This window comes from Piliocolobus tephrosceles, chromosome 2 (genome assembly GCF_002776525.5).
Source record: "Piliocolobus tephrosceles isolate RC106 chromosome 2, ASM277652v3, whole genome shotgun sequence".
In the NCBI taxonomy this organism is placed as follows: domain Eukaryota; kingdom Metazoa; phylum Chordata; class Mammalia; order Primates; family Cercopithecidae; genus Piliocolobus; species Piliocolobus tephrosceles.
The window spans coordinates 90,780,246-90,798,889 of record NC_045435.1 but is presented as its reverse complement, the minus strand read 5'-3'; the positions used below and the strand labels follow the sequence as shown (position 1 = coordinate 90,798,889).

Below are 18,644 nucleotides of genomic sequence, written 5' to 3'. Positions count from 1 at the left end.
CTAATTTTAAAATTTTTTGCAGTGATGGGGTCTTGCGATATTGACCAGGCTGGTTTTGACCTACTGGCCTCAAGCAATCCCCCTGCCTGGAACTCCCAAAGTGTTGTAATTATAGTCATGAGACACTGCAACTGGCCCTGCTATATCTGATTTCTTACTAGGGAGATCCATGCTGGCTCCTGGTGGTTATGTTTCTTTTCCAAGTGCTCATGAAATCCATTTAATAAGCTATTAGTTAATTTGACAGTAAGCCTATTGCTATTTTACAAAACTATACAGGATTTTGCAAGTTCCATTTTGCTTTGTCTAACAGTGGTTTTTCAATCTGTAAAAGTTAAAGGATGTATTATAGGTAAAAAAGAGAGGAAGTTATACTTCATATAATGTAAGAGATTGACTACTTTTCATCAATTCATGTTCTACAATAAGCAATAACAGCGACACGCTTACTTGATGGAGGAGCTGATGACACAATGCAAAAGACACCACAGCCCCCCACAAAAGCCTCCAAATCAGTTGTCACCAACCCACTCACCTCTATTCTCTTCAAGACAGAGGTTATTACCTTTAAGTATAATATTTCCCCTTTTTCCTAAGCAGTTTTGAAAATGGTTTGGTCAAAATATTCTTGTCTAAATACTACTGTTTTGTCTAAATGTGAAATTTCATTTTACTGAAATAGCTTTTCTTTCTGGAGGACAGGCTTACATGACAATTTACATTTTGAATATCTAGTGGCAAAGCTTTGGAACATAGGCATTTACACATAAGCAGAGGGAAATCATTAATGCCAAATTTTTGCAACCAGTATATATCTAAAAGCACCAAGGGCTTAAAATTTAAGCATCTCTATAAATCTCTTTCAGTTAATCAGAATGGAAATAATTAACAGCAAAGGCTTTATCAAATAAGATTACACAGTCAAGGTAGGGCAGTATTTTTCTTATGCTGAGTTTTATAATACATACGCAAATGATCATTTAAACATTTATTTAATATAGATTAAAAATGTAATACATAAAAGAGAAAAAATGAACACTAAAATGTCAAACAGAAGAAAACCCTTTACATTTTATTTTGGTCAACAAAAAGTCTGTGCATAACTCAGCAGCAGGCCTGAATTAAATTAAACCAAAGCTGCATTGAGATGTCCACCAATGTACAGACTGCCTGTCTGACTTAGCACATTAAAAGTCTAATCAAGGCTCAAATCAACATCCTTAGAAATTATATATATATATATATATATATATATATATATATATATATATATATATGAAAAAGGCTTTCTTTCTCAGTTAAATGGGATAAATCTTAAAGTTGGGAAACTACTAAAAACAATAAAAATTTAAAACTGTATTTTGCTAAGGGTATAGAGTAAATAACAACAACAACAACAACAAAAATGACAAACCAGAAACACTAAAATGTGTTTGCATGTGAAAGAATCATCATGTTGATTTACATCAAAGAACATCGTATTTATCTTAATGCTTGGCATAGTTAGGTTTTAAGGTTTTAAAAATATTTTTGAATTTATTATTAAACAATAGGAACACACTGTACAGAATATTTCAAAATTGCTATCAAGAAAACAAGTATAAATTTTACCTAGCAATATAGATTTCTTATCAACATACCTTTTTTCCTCACTGGTATCAAACTGACAAAGGTGTAGGGAGAAAGTAATTGAATGGTTTCTGAAGGACACACTAGCCCTTTAGCCAAGAGTTCTGCTTCTGAATTATATGGAACATCTTGGTCCACAGACAATGGAATGGATTTTTGGAGAGAGTGTCAATTTAGGGCTAAAGAAATACAGGGTGAGAATGAAGCCCTCAACAGAAGCTCCAAAAGGGCACAGACACTGGTAAATGATCTAAATATGGAGAGAGAGGTGAGGAGAAAATACATAGTAAATGCTGGCTTGTTATTGCATTTTCTTCTCTCCCTTCTCTGATCCATTCATCTTCTTAAGACTGCCTTCTGTGTCCTTTTGCAGGGAAATTATCTTACCCTTTAACATTTGTTTCTTCAGTATTTTAACAAAAAGCCTATAATAAAAATAATAAATTCAAGGCTATTACTAAAAGACTGAATAAAAATAATAACAAGCCCTATGCTCCAATCAGTAAACTCGTTTTTTGGAATAAAATCTTCATTTGTGGAAGTGGAATGATGTCTCTTAGTAAACAGTGTTCATTTAGGGTGTGATACTCTTACTTTTAGAAACAGGAAAAAATTACTAAATATTAATATGTGAAAAGTAAGGACTTTCCTTCTGAGGGATTATTGCTTTATGGACTTGACTTTGTTTCTCCTTACAGTATGTCACTGCCTTACACAACTGTGGATATGATGCCCAATTTCTAATGATTTGTCCAAAATCATCTGAGAAAACCAGGCCAATACAAATACAGTAAAACCTCTTGAAAATACAATTAATTATTATAGATCCACATAAATAAAGTCCAATCTGAAGTCTGATAGGTGATTTTATGTTGACTATGTCTTTTAAAAAGTGTTCTTATTTAACATAAAATGTAAAATAACATTCTGGAAACAAGTATAAATATTACATTTATTCTGAGTCCCGATACTTTCTGAACTGTAGAAGTGCAGGATGGATTTGACTTATCCATTAGTAATACAGACTCACAAAATGTTATGCTGCAAAAAACGCTGAACCTCCTCTGATAAATGGTCTTTAAGATGGAGAGACTGAGGAAGTTACCTGAATGTTCATGTTCACTGCTGTAAATTTTCCTTATAATTGGTAAACACTACCCATAATAGATAGAATTCATATTTTCAATGAATTCATAGTTTATCATCAAATAGAGTAAATGAATTAAGATTTCATTTTTAAAAATAAAGAGACATATTTATTCGTAATAACTATCTTTTTTTGGTAATAACTATCTTTAATAATGCTATTATTTATTTTTACCCATGGGGAATGCATAAGTACAAACACTGTTAGCTTCTTTAACATTTATTAAAAAGATAGACTCTTTATACTAATGCAGAAGGATAAGCCTCTTCTTCCCACTCTAAAAATCTCTTCTTTGCTGTAAAGAATTCTCGGTGCATGCGAGCTAAGACTCTGGAGCACTCAGTAGAGAGGCATGTGGGATGACTAGACAGAATCACTAGGTTTTCTCTGTTTTCAATTAGCTGAAAATAGGAACTCTAGTTCTAAATATTAGAAGTCTAAATATTAGAAAAATAAGGAGAGGGGATATGACAAAATGCTTCAAAATACATGCCTGAGGTGAGACTGCTTGTATGTTTGTGTGTGGCAGCTTCCAGATGAAATCTTCAGTTTTAATCTTCAGGTTCATATCTGGAGATATAAATTAAGAACACAATGTCAGGATACCTTTTGTTGTTGTTATTACCAAATAAGTTTACTTGAAGCAGTGGCACTATATTTCTCACTTCAAATTACTGCCATGATAGAAGCTGGACACATTCAACTTTGTTTTGATGGTGACTCAGAGGGGATTTTTACATCAGGTAGGAGGATAGGCCAGATCACTGCTAAGATGCCAAGTCTCTATATTTGGCATTTAGACCTGTGATAACTTCGTATAATTACCTCAATCATCACATTGACAAGAATAGTTGATATGACTATATGAGTAAAAGTTTAGCAAATCTACTTCTCTAAGGACAAATCTCACCTTGAATTCCCTTTCTAGCTCTGCTCCCCTGGAACTCTGAAAAGGTAAATGTCAACTCAGTTTCCAGGCAAAACATCTGATGACCACATCTGGACCTGGAGGACTATGAATAACTATAAATACGTGGTGGGAGCCACCCCTTTAGGTTTCCCCCTGTGCAATAAGTTCTTTTAACTGGACATGCTCTTAACTGGGCATCATGTGACTGCTACAAGAGATGCTAAGCCTATGTAGAACATGGACTTCTAAGCTGGCTATGACACCCATCTGCATGAATCTCATTCTCTCCAACTTGAACTGTCACTTAGGGGAACAGTAAGACCAGTTCTTCGACTGCTTAGAGTATACCACTGAGGAGAAGAGAACTGCCTAAAACTGCCCTATAAGCTTGCTGTGTTTCCTGTCTGACATCCTGCTAAGTAGATCCATTGTGAAGAGGAGCTTACTGTAGGCCTGTGTGAGTCTAAAGGCCTAGATGAACCTCAAAAGAAGCACTGGTGGGCATTATAGATAAGGTCAGGCTGGAGCTCCTCCAGTTTCCTTAAATGAAGTCTTCTGGACTAAATGATCCAGCAACTACCACCAGCTTGACTTCTCTGGAACAAGCTTAGATTTAACAGAGAACAAACATCAATCCAGAGAGAGAAATCCAAGGCGGGATCAGTGTGGCTTACTGTGCCAGTCTTTTCCTCAGATCTTTGATTTGGTCATTCTTCTTGGTAAGAATCTCTTTCATGTTTCGATAAGCTGCTGTTTGCTGAAATTTCTTTTCTAATTCCTGCTTAGTAAAAAATGTCAGCCCATTACTAAAAAAATAGTTAAGGAAAGAGATAACAAATGTGATAAAAATATGTAGTTTTTTTGTTTGAATTTTACTAATATTTTGCTAATGATTTTCTAATTTCCTTAAAAGACACATTTATATAAAATTAAGACTATCCAAAGTTTAAAAATATATTCTTTCAAATGAGAAGCCATAAAATAGTAACATTTTCCCAAGTACAGTGTTGGTAAATAACTCAAGGCCTGGATATGAGAAATCTATTCGAAACATTACACTAATTTTCCAGTAAAATAAGCACACTTTTTTCCCAAGTCCCAAAGTAGTGTATTTTAGCAAAAGGATTTTTAATTTAAATTTTAGTTCCCATATTCTTTTTTCCATTTTTTATATGAACAAATTTTTAATTTCTTTATAGAGAAATTGCTATGTTGGCTAGGCTGGTCTCGAATTCCTGGCCTCAAGCAATCCTCCCATCTTGGCCTCCCAAAGTGCTGGGATTACAGGCATATTCTTAAGAGTCTAATCCCCAAAGTGAAGAATCTAGCTCTCTACATATTTTATATAAATTATGACGAAAGTATACAAATCCTTTAAAAAAAACAGTCCCCCATCCCTCTGCAGGCTGTGGGAAGAAGGAGCAGAAGAGCAACACGGTTGGATGTAGGGCAGGATTCAAGCCACCTACAGAGGAGCATTTCACCATGCCATAGAGGGAGAGGAGATATCTTATTATCACAGATATTTTAGTACCAAAGATGGAAGAATATCAGTGCCTGGAAATGATTAATCTTTAGAACATATTGGCTAATATCTTGAGAAAAAATAATCTGAATTTGCAGCTGTCCAATGTTTATCTTAGTCACATGTATTCCTCTCTACTGTGTGTATCAGTTAATTGGACATTAACAGACAAATCCCTTAAACATGGTCTTCTGACCTTTTCAGCCATGTGCAGCTGCTCCTGAACCCTGAGTAGGTCGTGCTTGGCTGTCGCCAGATTCTCCTCCAGTGACTTCTGGTTTTCTGTCTTGTCATTAAGTGTCTTCTGAAACTCACTCTTTAAAGCAGCGACAGTGTTTTCCAAGTTACTCAAGTCTTGGGCCTTTATAAAATCCTATGAAAAATAAATGCATGCATGTAATTTCATGTTGATATTCTAAAAATAACTTTTAGAATGGTGATTCAACATCATAGGAGATGGAAAAAATGATGTATGTTGTGTGTGCATGTCAGCCTCCCTTGCCAGCCTAGGTTAAGTGCCAGCCCCTGCAGAGTCACCAGCAGGCGAGTCCACTGTCAGCCCCAGGTGTGTGGTGTTTTGCACACAGCTGACACTCAGTAGCCACTGAATTCCAAATACATAAAATATGATGTGTGAACTGCTGATATTTCAATCCAAGATGTGTGTACCAGGGTTGAGATGGCAAATAGGTTTCATTTTCAAAAGCCAAGTTTAAAAAAAATCCTCAAAGAGGTCTGAATTCTAAAAAATGATAAAATATAATTTATACCAAAAACTTAATAGACATACATTTTAGTCATTATTTATAAGGAAATAATATGAGAGCCCAATTACTGATTACATGGTTTTCTAAATTTTTAAGATTTTAAGTTTTTTATATTAATATGTACATTTTTGCATACTTTTGACAACTACAGCATAAGACAAGCACTGGATCTTCTCTCTTCCTGGATCTTGTTTTTGACTGGGTAAGATTCATGACAGAAAAAACATTTGTATTGATAAGACAGTAAAATCATCTATAATTGGTTAATATGTGGATGAAGAAATACTTAGTACTTTTGGCCAGGAGCAGTAGCTCATGCCTGTAATTCCAATAATTTAGGAGGCCAAGGGAGGAGGACTGCTTGAGCCCAGGAAATTGAGACCAGCCTGTGCAACAAAGCAAGACCCCATCTCTACAAAAACTATAAAAAATTAGCTAGGCATGGTGGCACATGCCTATGGTCCCAACCACTTGGGAGGCTGAGGTGGGAGGATCGCTTGAGCCTGTGAGGTCAAGGTTGTAGTGAGCCATGGTTGCACCACCACACTCCAGCCTGAGCGACGGAATAAGGCTCTGTCTCCAAAAGAAAAAGTACTTTCAACAAAAGAAAAAAAAATCTTTCCTCATTTTCGAAACCTGGTCTTTGAAAAAAAGATTTTATTTCATTGCAACTAATAAAAGCATGTATTCACTGGTTGTTCTTGTGTCCAGAATCTTATAGTAAAATTGGAGGAAAGCCCCAGAAAGCTTTTAAACAAATTCATCATCCAAATGTGTTTGCAATTGTTTGACTTATGAGGAATTATAAAGGTGTTCTGGAACATTCGTGTTTTTATAAATCTATTGTCCTTGGCATATAATGGTTGAAAATCATTAGCTATGTAAGAAGTATCCTCCTATTTTAAAAATATCTACAGATAAAATGGTTCAATGTCTGAGATTTGCTTCAAAAAACATGGCAGGTGGGAAGAAAAAGAGGTACAAATGAAACCAGACTGGCCATGCATTGGTAACCGCTAAATAGAATGATGAGTGCATGGGGGTTCACGATACTATTCTCTCTACTTTTGCGTATGTTTGAAATTTTTCATAGAGAAAAGATTAGCAAAAGCCCAGTGAAGCAGATTTTGGGATTGTTTACCAGACATTTGCAATGAGAGTATGACCACTAGAAAAGCCAGTGCTGCACTGAATATTTACCCAAATGGTCCTGCTCATAGGAAATCATACTGTAGCATGCACACTCAACAGAAAGGCCACAGGAGACAGACTGTACATACAATGACTTCCCGCAGGCAGAGTGACATTCAGTCATTACATTCAGACAAGCGTGAAGAACTACAACACTGGATTTCATTGTATTCTATATTGCCGGTGAGTACAGATGCATTTGCAGATTCATAATCATTTTGTCACACTCATCAAAGGCAAACTTAAGTAATGTTCAGTATAATAAAACCCAAATATAAATCAATTAAAAACTTTTCTTCACTTCCTTTCCCCTCCACTGTAATTGGATGTCAACGTGAGAGGGGAAAACTTAAAAAAAAAAAAAAAAAAAAAAAAGAGAATATCTTGCAGGCCAAGAAAATTGCAGGAAATGGCGAGGACATCTTGCATGCCAGGGCAACTGCAGATGTGTGAGCTATGTACTGTCCCCTCTGCCCTGGAGGATACAAAGGGAAGGCCACTGGTTCTCGCCAGGCCTTTTGGGGGCAAGGATGTCTCAACACAGGACAATAGAGGCATTCGTCTCAGGGAGTGGCAAGGGGTGGGGTACAGTGAGCAGTAACTAAGACTTAATTTTAAGTTTATAACTTCATTCTACTTAGAAAATGTGAAAAAGGTAGCTAAAACTTGTTTCACCTTTTGATTTCCTTGATCAAGCTGTAAATCTTGCAGTGCTTTTTCTAGTTTTGACTTTTCATCCAGTGCATTTGTAGCCTATAGTGAAGTTTAAACAAAACACTTTCAGTATTTAGTCTGTAGGCAGTTCAATAATTGTGTGAAAACATTTCTCAGTTACCTGTATTTCAATGGTCTTCAACCTTGACTTCAATTTCTCATTCTCTTCTTGAAGTCTTAAAATTTCCTTGTGAGTAAATTCAAGTTTTATTATATCAACCAAAATATTTTAATATTTGAAATTATTACTTGTTTCACTTAAAAATCTAATTTTAAAATTTAATTTAAATTACATAATAGCTCAAAAGTGCACTACTGATATTTTGGTAATATCCCAATTTCATCCAGCCTATCAGCCTCAGCATCTGTGAGTCAGCTTTGGCTCTAAGATATCTAGTTTCTTTTCTTTCAGTTTCTCAGACACATCTTTCCGCTTTCAGTCCTCTGTTTTCAAGTCTTTTCCAAAGACCCCCTTCCCTGCTACCTCTCTCCCAGTTGGTCCTGCAAATCCTGGGTCCATTCTCTGCCTACACTGCACACTGTTGCCCCTTATCCTGAGAACTCCGTCATTTCAGTACCATGCTCAAGCCCACAGATGCTTCTGACTGAGTTGAGGCCAAACACCTTTGCTCTTATACAGCTCAAACATTCGAATCACCTGTGTTATTTTTCACTAGGCTCCAACAAACACATCAGCCCAGTCAGAGAGCACTGCACTCTGTTCCAAGTCATGCTGCCTCCTACCTGACCACTGCCTGTTCTGTTCTCCTGCCTAACACACTCATTTCTCCTTCTTCTACAATTTAATTGGTCTTCACCCTTCAAGGCCCAGCTTAGGTATTCCCTTAGCCAAGAGTCTGTTCTCACCTACTCTCATCCACATACAACTGAGTCTTCTCTGCTACCCAGTGTGACACCTGTAGCACACAGGAGAGGATTCTCTGGTCTCTATTTCTAGAACATCGGTTCTACCTTCCCAATAAAACTATTACATTTTTGGCCAGGTGCAGTGGCTCACGCCTGTAATCCCAGCACTTTGGGAGGCTGAGGCGGGCAGATCACGAGGTCAGGAGATGGAGACCATCCTGGCTAACATGGCGAAACCCCGTCTCTACTAAAATACAAAAAATGAGCCAGGCGTGGTGGCGGGCGCTACTCGGAGACTGAGGCAGAAGAATGGCGCGAACCTGGGAGGCAGAGCTTGCAGTGAGCTTAGATCGCACTACTGTACTCCAGCCTGGGTGACGGAGCAAGACTCTCTCAAAAAAAAAAACAAAAAACAAAAAAACTATTACATTTTTGAGGGCAATGGAGCATGTATTACACTGCTTTTTATCTCCAATAACATCTAGCATAATGTTGAGAATACAAGGGTCATGAAAAATAGCTGAAATCTGAAATGCTTCAAAATCAGAAACTTTCTGAGTGCTGACATGATGCTCAAAGAAAATGCTCATTGGAGCATTTCAGATTTCAGATTTTTGGATTTGGGATGCTCAACTGGGGTCTGTATAATGCAAATATTCAAAAATCTGAAATCTAAAACACTTCTGGTCCCAAGGATAAGGGATACTCAACCTGTGCTGATAATTTTGTTTGTTTGTTTGAGATGGAGTCCCACTCTATTGCCCAGGCTGGAGTGCAGTGGTGTGAGCTCAGCTCAATGCAACCTCTGCCTCCTGGGTTCAAGTAATTCTCCTGTCTCAGCTTCCCAAGTAGCTGTGACTACAGGTGCATACCACCACACCCAGCTAATTGATAAATAATTTTTATAAACTTAAAAACCATTCTCCTGGCCAGGCGCGGTGGCTCAAGCCTGTAATCCCAGCACTTTGGGAGGCCGAGACGGGTGGATCATGAGGTCAGGAGATCGAGACCATCCTGGCTAACACGGTGAAACCCCGTCTCTACTAAAAAATGCAAAAAACTAGCCGGGCGTGGTGGCGGGCACCTGTAGTCCCAGCTACTCGGGAGGCTGAGGCAGGAGAATGGCGGGAACCCGGGAGGCGGAGCTTGCAGTGAGCTGAGATCCGGCCACTGCACTCCAGCCTGGGCGACAGAGCAAGACTCCGTCTCAAAAAAAAAAAAAAAAAACCCATTCTCCTTGTTACCGTAGATCACAAACTTTAAATATCTGTCAATAAACGCTGTCCAAAATTTCATGCTCTTCACTTTACCTTGAAAAGGTGTGATCAGGAGCTACTTCAGGCTCTCTAGAAGGTTAAGTATGCCCTCTTCTGGCCCATGGTACCATCAAGTAAAACTACTGTAATGGACTATTTATCCTCAGAGGACCTGAATCAAACCTTCCACTTCTGTTTCTCTACCCTAGGCAATGAGAGGACAGAATTAGAGGCTTTCCATTTCTCCAAATAACATTACCTTGTTTAGGAGTTCTGCTGTTCCACCTTCATTAAGTGGAGCAAGTTTTGGCTTTGTGATATCTAAGATGGGCTGAAACAAAACAAAGAAACCAAACTGAAATCACCACAGAATAAAGCATGTATAATCATTGAACACTTGCACTTCGCAAGTCGAAAATACTATATATAAACATACCCACTGGGATGTCAGTTCCATAGGTGTGGAGATTTCTGTTGGTTTCATCCTTTGTTATTTACAGTGCCTAGGATATGTCTGTCCTAGAGTGCCCAACACATGTTAGAGATAAAAATAAAACCTATCTTCCCAGTATCTTTTAAAAAATATAGATAGAAGGAAAATGAGGGAAGAAAGGAGGAAAGGAAGGAGCTCAAAGCCAGATCTGATATAGAGCCTGGCATCTAGAAACTAGAATTTTAACTTGTAGGAGTTGATACAGTGATTTCTACATGAACCTTAGACTCTGTGAAAAACAATAATATTGATGAAGGTCTAGGCAAGTATACTACAGATAAACAATAACTCGGCACAAACAATACAGTAGTTTAGTAATATGTATTAAAAATAAAATAATTCATGCCCTCTGATCCAGAAATTTCTTAGCCAGAAATATGACCCAAAGGAATAACAGGAAAGTGTTTTGCATGTGTATGTACATAGATTCATCTCAGCAGTATCTACCCAATAATGGAGTATTTACGGTGTGTCTGTGAAATAGAATGGTAAGTGGTCATTCCAATTAATGAGAATGATTAGAAAGAGAAGTAGATAGCTGCTAGTATTGTCTCCCTTTGTCAGATGAGTAAAATGAAGTTCAGCTACCTCAGATAACCTGCTCAAGGTAACACAGCCAGGAAGTCAGAGCCAGGATGTATACCCAGGTGTGGCTGACCCAAGATAGAGCCTGTGCTCTGCATCTTCTGAGCAGAGTATTTATGAGTGGGATTGAGACTGAACTCAGGGATTATGTGTATGTGTAGGCCATCACAGACAAGAGCAGTTTTTCATAGTTACTCCCAAAACATTTTTTCTTTTGCCTGAAAATATGAGAGATAATTTTTGAATTTTACTCTTGAATTGAATGCTTTTCCTTAAGAGTTCTCAGTTTTGATCTCTGAATTCTTTGAGTGACTTGGGGATTTTAAATACTGGCTATTAAGATACGGATTTAGAATGACCAAAAAGTTACCTTTTTGTTTGAAGATGTAATCTCTGCTTTTTCAAATTCTGCAACTTGTTCTAATAATTCTCTTGAAGACAAAAGCAAAGATAATAATTATTCATTTAAAATAGTTTTATACCACACACAAGAAGAGTAAAATCACTGGTACCAACCCATTATATGCTAGAGAGAACAGAGCAAGGTGGACCAAACTTCACCATATCAAAAACGTTAGTTGCAAATGGTTGAGAACCTAAACCACATGGACTCAAATGTAATCATCCACAGCACCTGGCACTTTGCACCTAGTAGGTATGCAATATCTACTGCTAGAAATAAACTACAATGCTAATACAAATATGAGGGAAATTTATAGTCAACTTTGTATTCTTGAGGTGCTATGAGGAGATTGTTTTATTACATAATATATATTGTTAGTTAGTAGGTGTTCAAAAAAGACAAACTGATTCTTAATAAAGTAGCCTCAGAAAAATGAAAATAGTCCATAGTAACTAGTGAAAAAGAGTATCACAAATTCCTAGGAAAGACAGATAGTGGGGCTGTGCCATCTGAAGATTTGCAAAGGCCAATGAGAAGTGACTATACACAAGCTTAAAGCGTTAACAGCGGTCAGCTTCTAAGCTTCTTAAAGCGCCCCCTTCTCAGAATTTTCTCACCAGTCACCTACTGACAGTGGCAGAAGTTCAGTGATTTTCCTCCCCTGCTCCCAGGTTGTCCTCAGCATTTTTCAGCACTCTGCATGTGAACTGATGTGCTGTGACTGTGCTTAGAGTAGTTCACGGGGCTTGGTGGTCAGTCCTTCCTGATTTCTGGCATGCCTTTTCTTAAAATGAGTTTCAACTTCACCAATTTTACCATATTTTTTGAATTTGAGCTCTTGATGTCCATATTATAAGCTTTTTTTTGTATTTTATATTTCCTATTTTAAAGTTAATAAATGTATACTTTTAAATTCAATTATTTAGAAAACTTCCAATGCTACTGGATTGAATTGATGGTATTTATTGTATTTGAATTGACTTTTCAACGGCCTCATAATCTTTATTTCTTAGTTGACCAATCTATAAAGACTGATGGTAATACTGACCAAGCTAATAAAAATGCAGTAAAAAATAATTAATGATAGCCTGAAAAGCAATTTCATAAATCTCAATGGCCTTTGTAATACCTAGGAACAGTAGAAACAAAGAACTTTTAAAAGGGCGCTTAGTGGTACCCAAGAGATCACTCAGTGACTCAATGCTTTGCTGTTACCCTACCCAAATTTTCTCACACACCAGCCCCAAGAAAATATGCAGCAAAGATATTCACTAACTTTTAAGATTATGCTTGGGCCACTACTGTCACAGTTGCAAGTTCAACTTTTATTACCGGTTTTCAAGTTCAGAGATGTCTGTCTGTAGCTTAAGATACCACTTCTCAGCTTGTGCAAACAGCTGTCGCAGAAGTAACACATTGGTATAGGCAGTGTTGATGAGCTCAGATTCCACCTCGCTATGAACCACAGCCTGCAATCCACTGAGAACTTCAGAGACTTCATCTATGGTGAAGGTCTCCTCCACCAGCCTAAAAAACAACCATGATCCAAAACTTATGGATAAACAACAAAAAAAATCTACAAAATACAATAAAATTAAGAAACCCACATTCATGCAATCTAAGAAATTTAAAGATTACAGTGAAAATCTCTCTGGGAAGTATCTTCTTTATTCATAAACACTGAACATAATTTAAACTCAATTAACTTTTGACATCTATTCAAATGATTAAATTGTGCACATCCTTTAAAATGCTCAAACACATTCCCCAAACCATCATCTACTTTTTTCTTTAACTTTTTAGTATTAAATGTCTTATTTGAAACTCCACTGAAATCAGTCTTATTACATTTAATAATTTCAAAAGTAACCTGGAAGGCATAGTCTCATTTCTTTCTAATATTTCTCTAGCATTTTAATAACTGTATGAACTATTCACAGGTTAGTAAATGTCTATGGGAAATAAATGGTAATTATATATTGCTTCTCTTTGCATTCTTGAGACCCAAAAGAAGAATAATAAAAAAAAAACTAGCTTATCTTAAAGTCCCACTGAACACTCCACAAAAATGAATATCATAATCAACAATAGCATTAGAAATCTACTCTAAGGGCAAGGCATGGTGGCTCACACCTGTAATCCCAGCACTTTGGGAGGCAGAGGCAGGTGGATCACTTGAGGTCAGGAGTTCGAGACCAACGTGGCCAACACAGCAAAAACTCTTCTCTACTAAAACTACAAAAAATTACCTGGGTATGGTGGTGCGTGCCTGTAATCTTAGCTACTTGGGAGGCTGAGGCAGGAGAACTGCTTGAAACCAGAAGGTGGAGGTTGCAGTGAGCCGACATTGTGCCACCGCACTCCAGCCTGAGTAGTGACAGCACGAGACTCTGTCTCAAAAAAAAAAAAAAAAAAAAAAAAAAAAAAACCAAAAAACAACTACTCTCACATAGAGAATGCTTGGGTTGGAAGAGAACTCTGGTGTCATCTTCTACAAGCCCCTAACTTTACAGATGGGAACACAGGTTTGAAGAGTGGAGATGACTTGCCTATGGTCACATTGGTGGTGACTAAACCCCACAATCATCTTCAACAATGGTGCTGGGCAAAGGATTCATGCCCAACAGCTGAATCCTTGAAAAAGCTTCCATGTGTGCCTTCTAGTTTCAATGACAGTATCACAGTAACAGAGTCCTCTCCTCTCCCTATCTCTACCCTCCAAAGTCCCTTCTCCCTCAGACTCTCAGCAGATGAAGGGCAACTACCCCAACCTCAGCTTTATTTTCTTCCTACTTCCAAAAAGACATCATCAAGCAAGACCCAGTTACACTAAAGCATTATCATAGTTAAACTTGAGTTAATAGTATTTGTTTTATAATTCTTTAATGTTTCATCTAGCCAGCAGAATTTAGTCCTTCTCAAAAAACCGAAACTTTTTTTTACAAAAATCCTTATTAAAATATTAATAATCTTTCTATAATCTTTAATAGAATCTTTCTATAATCTTTAATTGGTTCTTGCCAATTAAATTGTTGCTTTCATCTGCTGGGGGTTAGGAAACCAGATTACCAGATGAGTTTAATGGGCTGAATGGTCTAAGGCTGATGGCCTCTAATACTGACACATTCATGGTTTTATGGCAGCTGGAGCTCACTTGGAGGTCTTTTTCACTTATGTCTGACTTGACATTCATCTCTTGCTACAAATCAACCATGGTCCAACTATTATTATCTCATGTTGGAAATCAACTAACAATTTTGGTACTAGTCAGCATTATGATTTCCTGCTGTTTTCCTCTCTTCTAATTATTCAGTATGAAACACAGACGTGTTTTCTCACTAATTTCCATGTCTTACAGCTCTAACCATTTAATTAATAACTCAAGTAATTAAAGTTCTGGAATCTTTAATACAACCAGCCAATCACTAATCCACAAACCCTTGGCAACTTCCTGACTACCCTTCTGAAGCTCTGGCATCCTGTAATTATCACGTGCATTTCTGATAATAGATTCATTGCTTCCACCACGATACAACTTCTTTTGTTTCCTGTATCCATGAGGCTTAGTGTAGTTGCTCTTAGCAAATAATTGATCATGATGAATCCCAGAAATTGACTGACATCTGCTATGGCACCCCCATACTGGCTACCAGAAAGAATCCATGTTCCTATTTGGTTTGCTTAGAGTCCTCCTCTGATACCTGCTCTCCTTGAGGTCTTGGAAGCAGGAATCTACAGTTTTGAGTCTCAAGCCTCTCTTTGAACGAGCAAAACGCATATAATTAATAACTTCGTTTTGATGGTGCTCATTTAGGCCCAACTCTGCCTGAAAAAGAAAGAGGTAATTTAATTGTTAGTCTTGAAGAACTGATCAAAGAGCCAACAATGAAAATGCATAAGACATTCTGTGGTCGAGACTGCTAGATCTCCATCAAATTCTATTCTTCCCTTCTTCCTGGCTGCATGGCTGCCCAGCTAGATGACACTTCCGTGCCCTCCTTGCAATCAAGTCACTGCTGGCTACTTCTCAGCAATGAATGTTGTGGTCTAGTTCCAAAGACCTGGCCTTAAGATATGGGGTGTACCTCTGCCACTCCCTGTTTCTCTGAAACCTGGAAGAGGTGGTGACTTGACTGAATCATGCAGACAACATCAATGCCCTAGAGGCTGGGGGAGCCACGAGATGAAAGGGACCCACATCTCTACCTCATGGAGAGACACTGACCATGTCACTGAACTGAGATGAGCAGTAAGATGGCTGTTAAGTGAGAGAGAAATAAACTTCTGTATTCTTCAAGCCACTTAACCTTACAGCAAAAAATAGCAACTCTGTTATAGCAGCTTAACCCTTACCCCATTAAATACACCTTTAACAAGTATATTTGATTTGGAAAGAACCACTAATTGGTCTGTACTTTAAACCAGATGACAGCTTGACAGATATTTAAGAGGCAAGCCCGAGGAGGTAGGGCTAGCACCCAAAGAATAGAGCAGGTCAGCAGTCAGCTAAGAGCAAGGCATCATCCATGTTAGCTGGATTTGTAATTAAGCAGCTGATGAGTTTTACAAAGCAGTTTAGGTGGCATAAGTCTTTAAGGTCTGGAGGATAGAATGGAGACAGCAAGAGTTGAAGGGAAGCGAAAGGGAAATCTATAAGGTAACCAAGTGCAACAGGTTACAGTTGCATATGCACCTGAGTTGTGACTAACAAGACAGATTTCTATTACGCACTAAAAGTAATTGACTACCTACATTAGAGACAATATTATCTCTGATAGTCACATATCAATATGCGCAAGAATATCCCACAATTTAGAAATATCACAAAACAATGTCACAATTTGCTAAAAACAAAGCACAAATACAGATTCTTAATCATTATTCATTGTCTATACTATAAATTTACACTCTTTACTCCTCAAAACCTCCCAAATTCTTTCTCTTACCCTGTTTCCCAGGATTCTACTAAATGAACACTCTACTTTAGCCACACTAGTCTGTTCATCAGTCCTGAAACATGACTTAAAATTTCCTGCCTTGACTTCCACTCATGTTACTCTGATCCTAAAGTATCTCTCTCCATTCCTATTCGAGAATCTGAATCCTACCCAGTGGTGTGATGGTAAGTATTTAACAGCAGGTTTTCTAGGTAGGGGGGTCCTGATTTGTAGCATTGCTGATTTCCATGGCATAAATACTTCCATCATGGCTGATTTCAAGCCACTAATATAATGTCACTGAATGAAGAGGTGAGAAGAAATGCATAAAATTGGCTCTCAGCAGCCAGTACACACAAGCTCCACCACATCACTGATTTCCTACCCACCCTTCACGGCCTAACCTGTTTCACCTACTCTGTGCCACCTCCCAATATGCCCTCAGTAACTCTATAGATATGCCTTCCTCCAAAAGCTAGCATATAAAATCTCTGCTACTTCTTTGGTACCGTCACAGGCTGATTACTACCTTGTATTATTGATTATCTTTTTTTTTCAAGTTTTGCTCCTCCAAGTAGATTGTAAACTCTATGAGGGCATGAACCATTTCTTATAATGCACAACACCTAGCATAGTGCCTTGTGCCAGCAGGTGGCCAGTTCCTGTCTGTTCATTCCTTTCCCTCCTTTCAAGGAAAGTTAAGACTGTCCTAGGACCAAGAAGGAAAAATTACTCAAATTGAGAGGGGTAAATGACAGAAAACTTCCTTTAAAATGGATTGGAATGAAGAAAGAGGGTAAAGGTGGACAGCTGAGTTCAAAAGGAAAAACAGCATCAGCCTAGGAAATGCCTATTCACAAACCTTTACTTCCACACATATATGTATCTATGTCAAATCATTAGAGAGGAAATGGAATAGGTAGATGTGTGGTATAACAGACAAAGCACTGGATTAGAAACCAGGTTTAGTTCTAGCTATGCAACTATCTACCTTGGTAACAGTCTGTTACCAAGTCACTTAACCCCAATGACATTAGTTTTACTGTCTGCTAAATGAGAGGTAGATATGATGATCAGTCCTAAAATGGTTAGAAACAATGGGAGGTATCCAAGTGGGGAAGTCAGAATTTGTTTGAATTTTGCTGTAGAAATATTCTGTTAAAATAATAATAAAAAGAGCTGAAAACATATAGCAAGAACTACTGCCAGAGGATTGCCAAGCTAGTGTCTTGAAATTGTAGCATAAATTGTGTATGTGTGTTTAGGGGAAAGGAGATAGAAGAGGAGTGGGTAAAGTACCAGAAATGGTTCCCTGTTCTTAACCATGCCCACAAATCCATATACAATTTAAGAGAAGTACAAGGAGGAAACTGTAATGATAAAAATGAGCATACTTTAATAATACGTATCAGATACTGAATGCTTAATATTTTCGCAGGTACTGCGCTATTTATTTTATACGCATTATCTTATCATATTAACAGCCTCGTGTAGTTATTATCTGCAATTTACTAATGAAGAACCTGAGCCTGATTCCAAAGCCTCAGTTGTTAATTGATGGAAAGGGATGACAGAAGATAGAACAGGAAGAGATATCAATTTTTTTGTGATTTGTTTACAACGTATTCTCTTGATATTTTAGGGAAATCAAGAGAATAAGTGGAGAAGGTCTAAACTCAAGAAGGGGAGAGAACAATCCGTCTAGTTCACAGGTGTCTTCTCAGCTCCCAGACAGCGCTTGGAACACGCTGTCTAAACAGAAATTTTGGTTGCTGAGGTATTTCAGTAGCCATTTCAGGTGGTGCTCTCAACCCTGGTTTCATCCGTTTTCCTGAACACTTCAGTGCTGTGCACTGTTCTGAGTATGACTGGTATTTAAGATGGCATACTTATTCGCTGGAGGGATTAATGGTCTTTTTTGAGCAAGCCAAAACAAAGGAAATGCCACCCAAATTCCTCAGCTGTAAAATGGAGTACTGGGATTCTTAAAAAGTCACATCCACATCAGAAAGTTGGATTTCAATCACATAGAAAGCTGGATTCGTTCTCCCTGCTCCTCTGGTTAACGTGTGTGTGTGTGTGTGTGCGTGCGTGTGTAAATCTGGAGCTTCTTGAAATTGAGAACTCTGAGCTGTGTTAACGTGTGTGTATATAAACTTGGAGCTTCTTGAAATTGAGTGAGAACCCTGCGTATGTGTTAATGTGTGTGTATGCGTAAAC

At 37.8% G+C, this 18,644-nt stretch overlaps 1 protein-coding gene across 2 annotated transcripts in view; it reads right to left on the bottom strand.

Moving 5' to 3' along the window:
* Positions 1-295: 295 nt before the first annotated feature.
* Positions 296-18,644, bottom strand: part of LZTFL1 (leucine zipper transcription factor like 1) — an 18,951-nt gene continuing 602 nt past the window's right edge. The window contains exons 2-11 of one of the 2 annotated variants that reach the window (XR_002735567.2): positions 15,189-15,313; positions 12,820-13,014; positions 11,455-11,515; positions 10,266-10,337; positions 8,005-8,070; positions 7,845-7,922; positions 5,408-5,584; positions 4,361-4,464; positions 3,270-3,346; positions 296-2,054 (exon numbers count right to left, since the gene is read on the bottom strand). Coding sequence is in view for 1 of the 2 variants with exons in the window: in XM_023231842.2 (XP_023087610.1) it covers positions 3,328-3,346; positions 4,361-4,464; positions 5,408-5,584; positions 7,845-7,922; positions 8,005-8,070; positions 10,266-10,337; positions 11,455-11,515; positions 12,820-13,014; positions 15,189-15,313 (897 nt within the window). In the remaining variant the exon portion in view is untranslated. Of the gene's footprint in view, positions 3,347-4,360; positions 4,465-5,407; positions 5,585-7,844; positions 7,923-8,004; positions 8,071-10,265; positions 10,338-11,454; positions 11,516-12,819; positions 13,015-15,188; positions 15,314-18,644 lie in introns of both variants that reach the window. The other variant, XM_023231842.2, reaches the window with a different exon arrangement.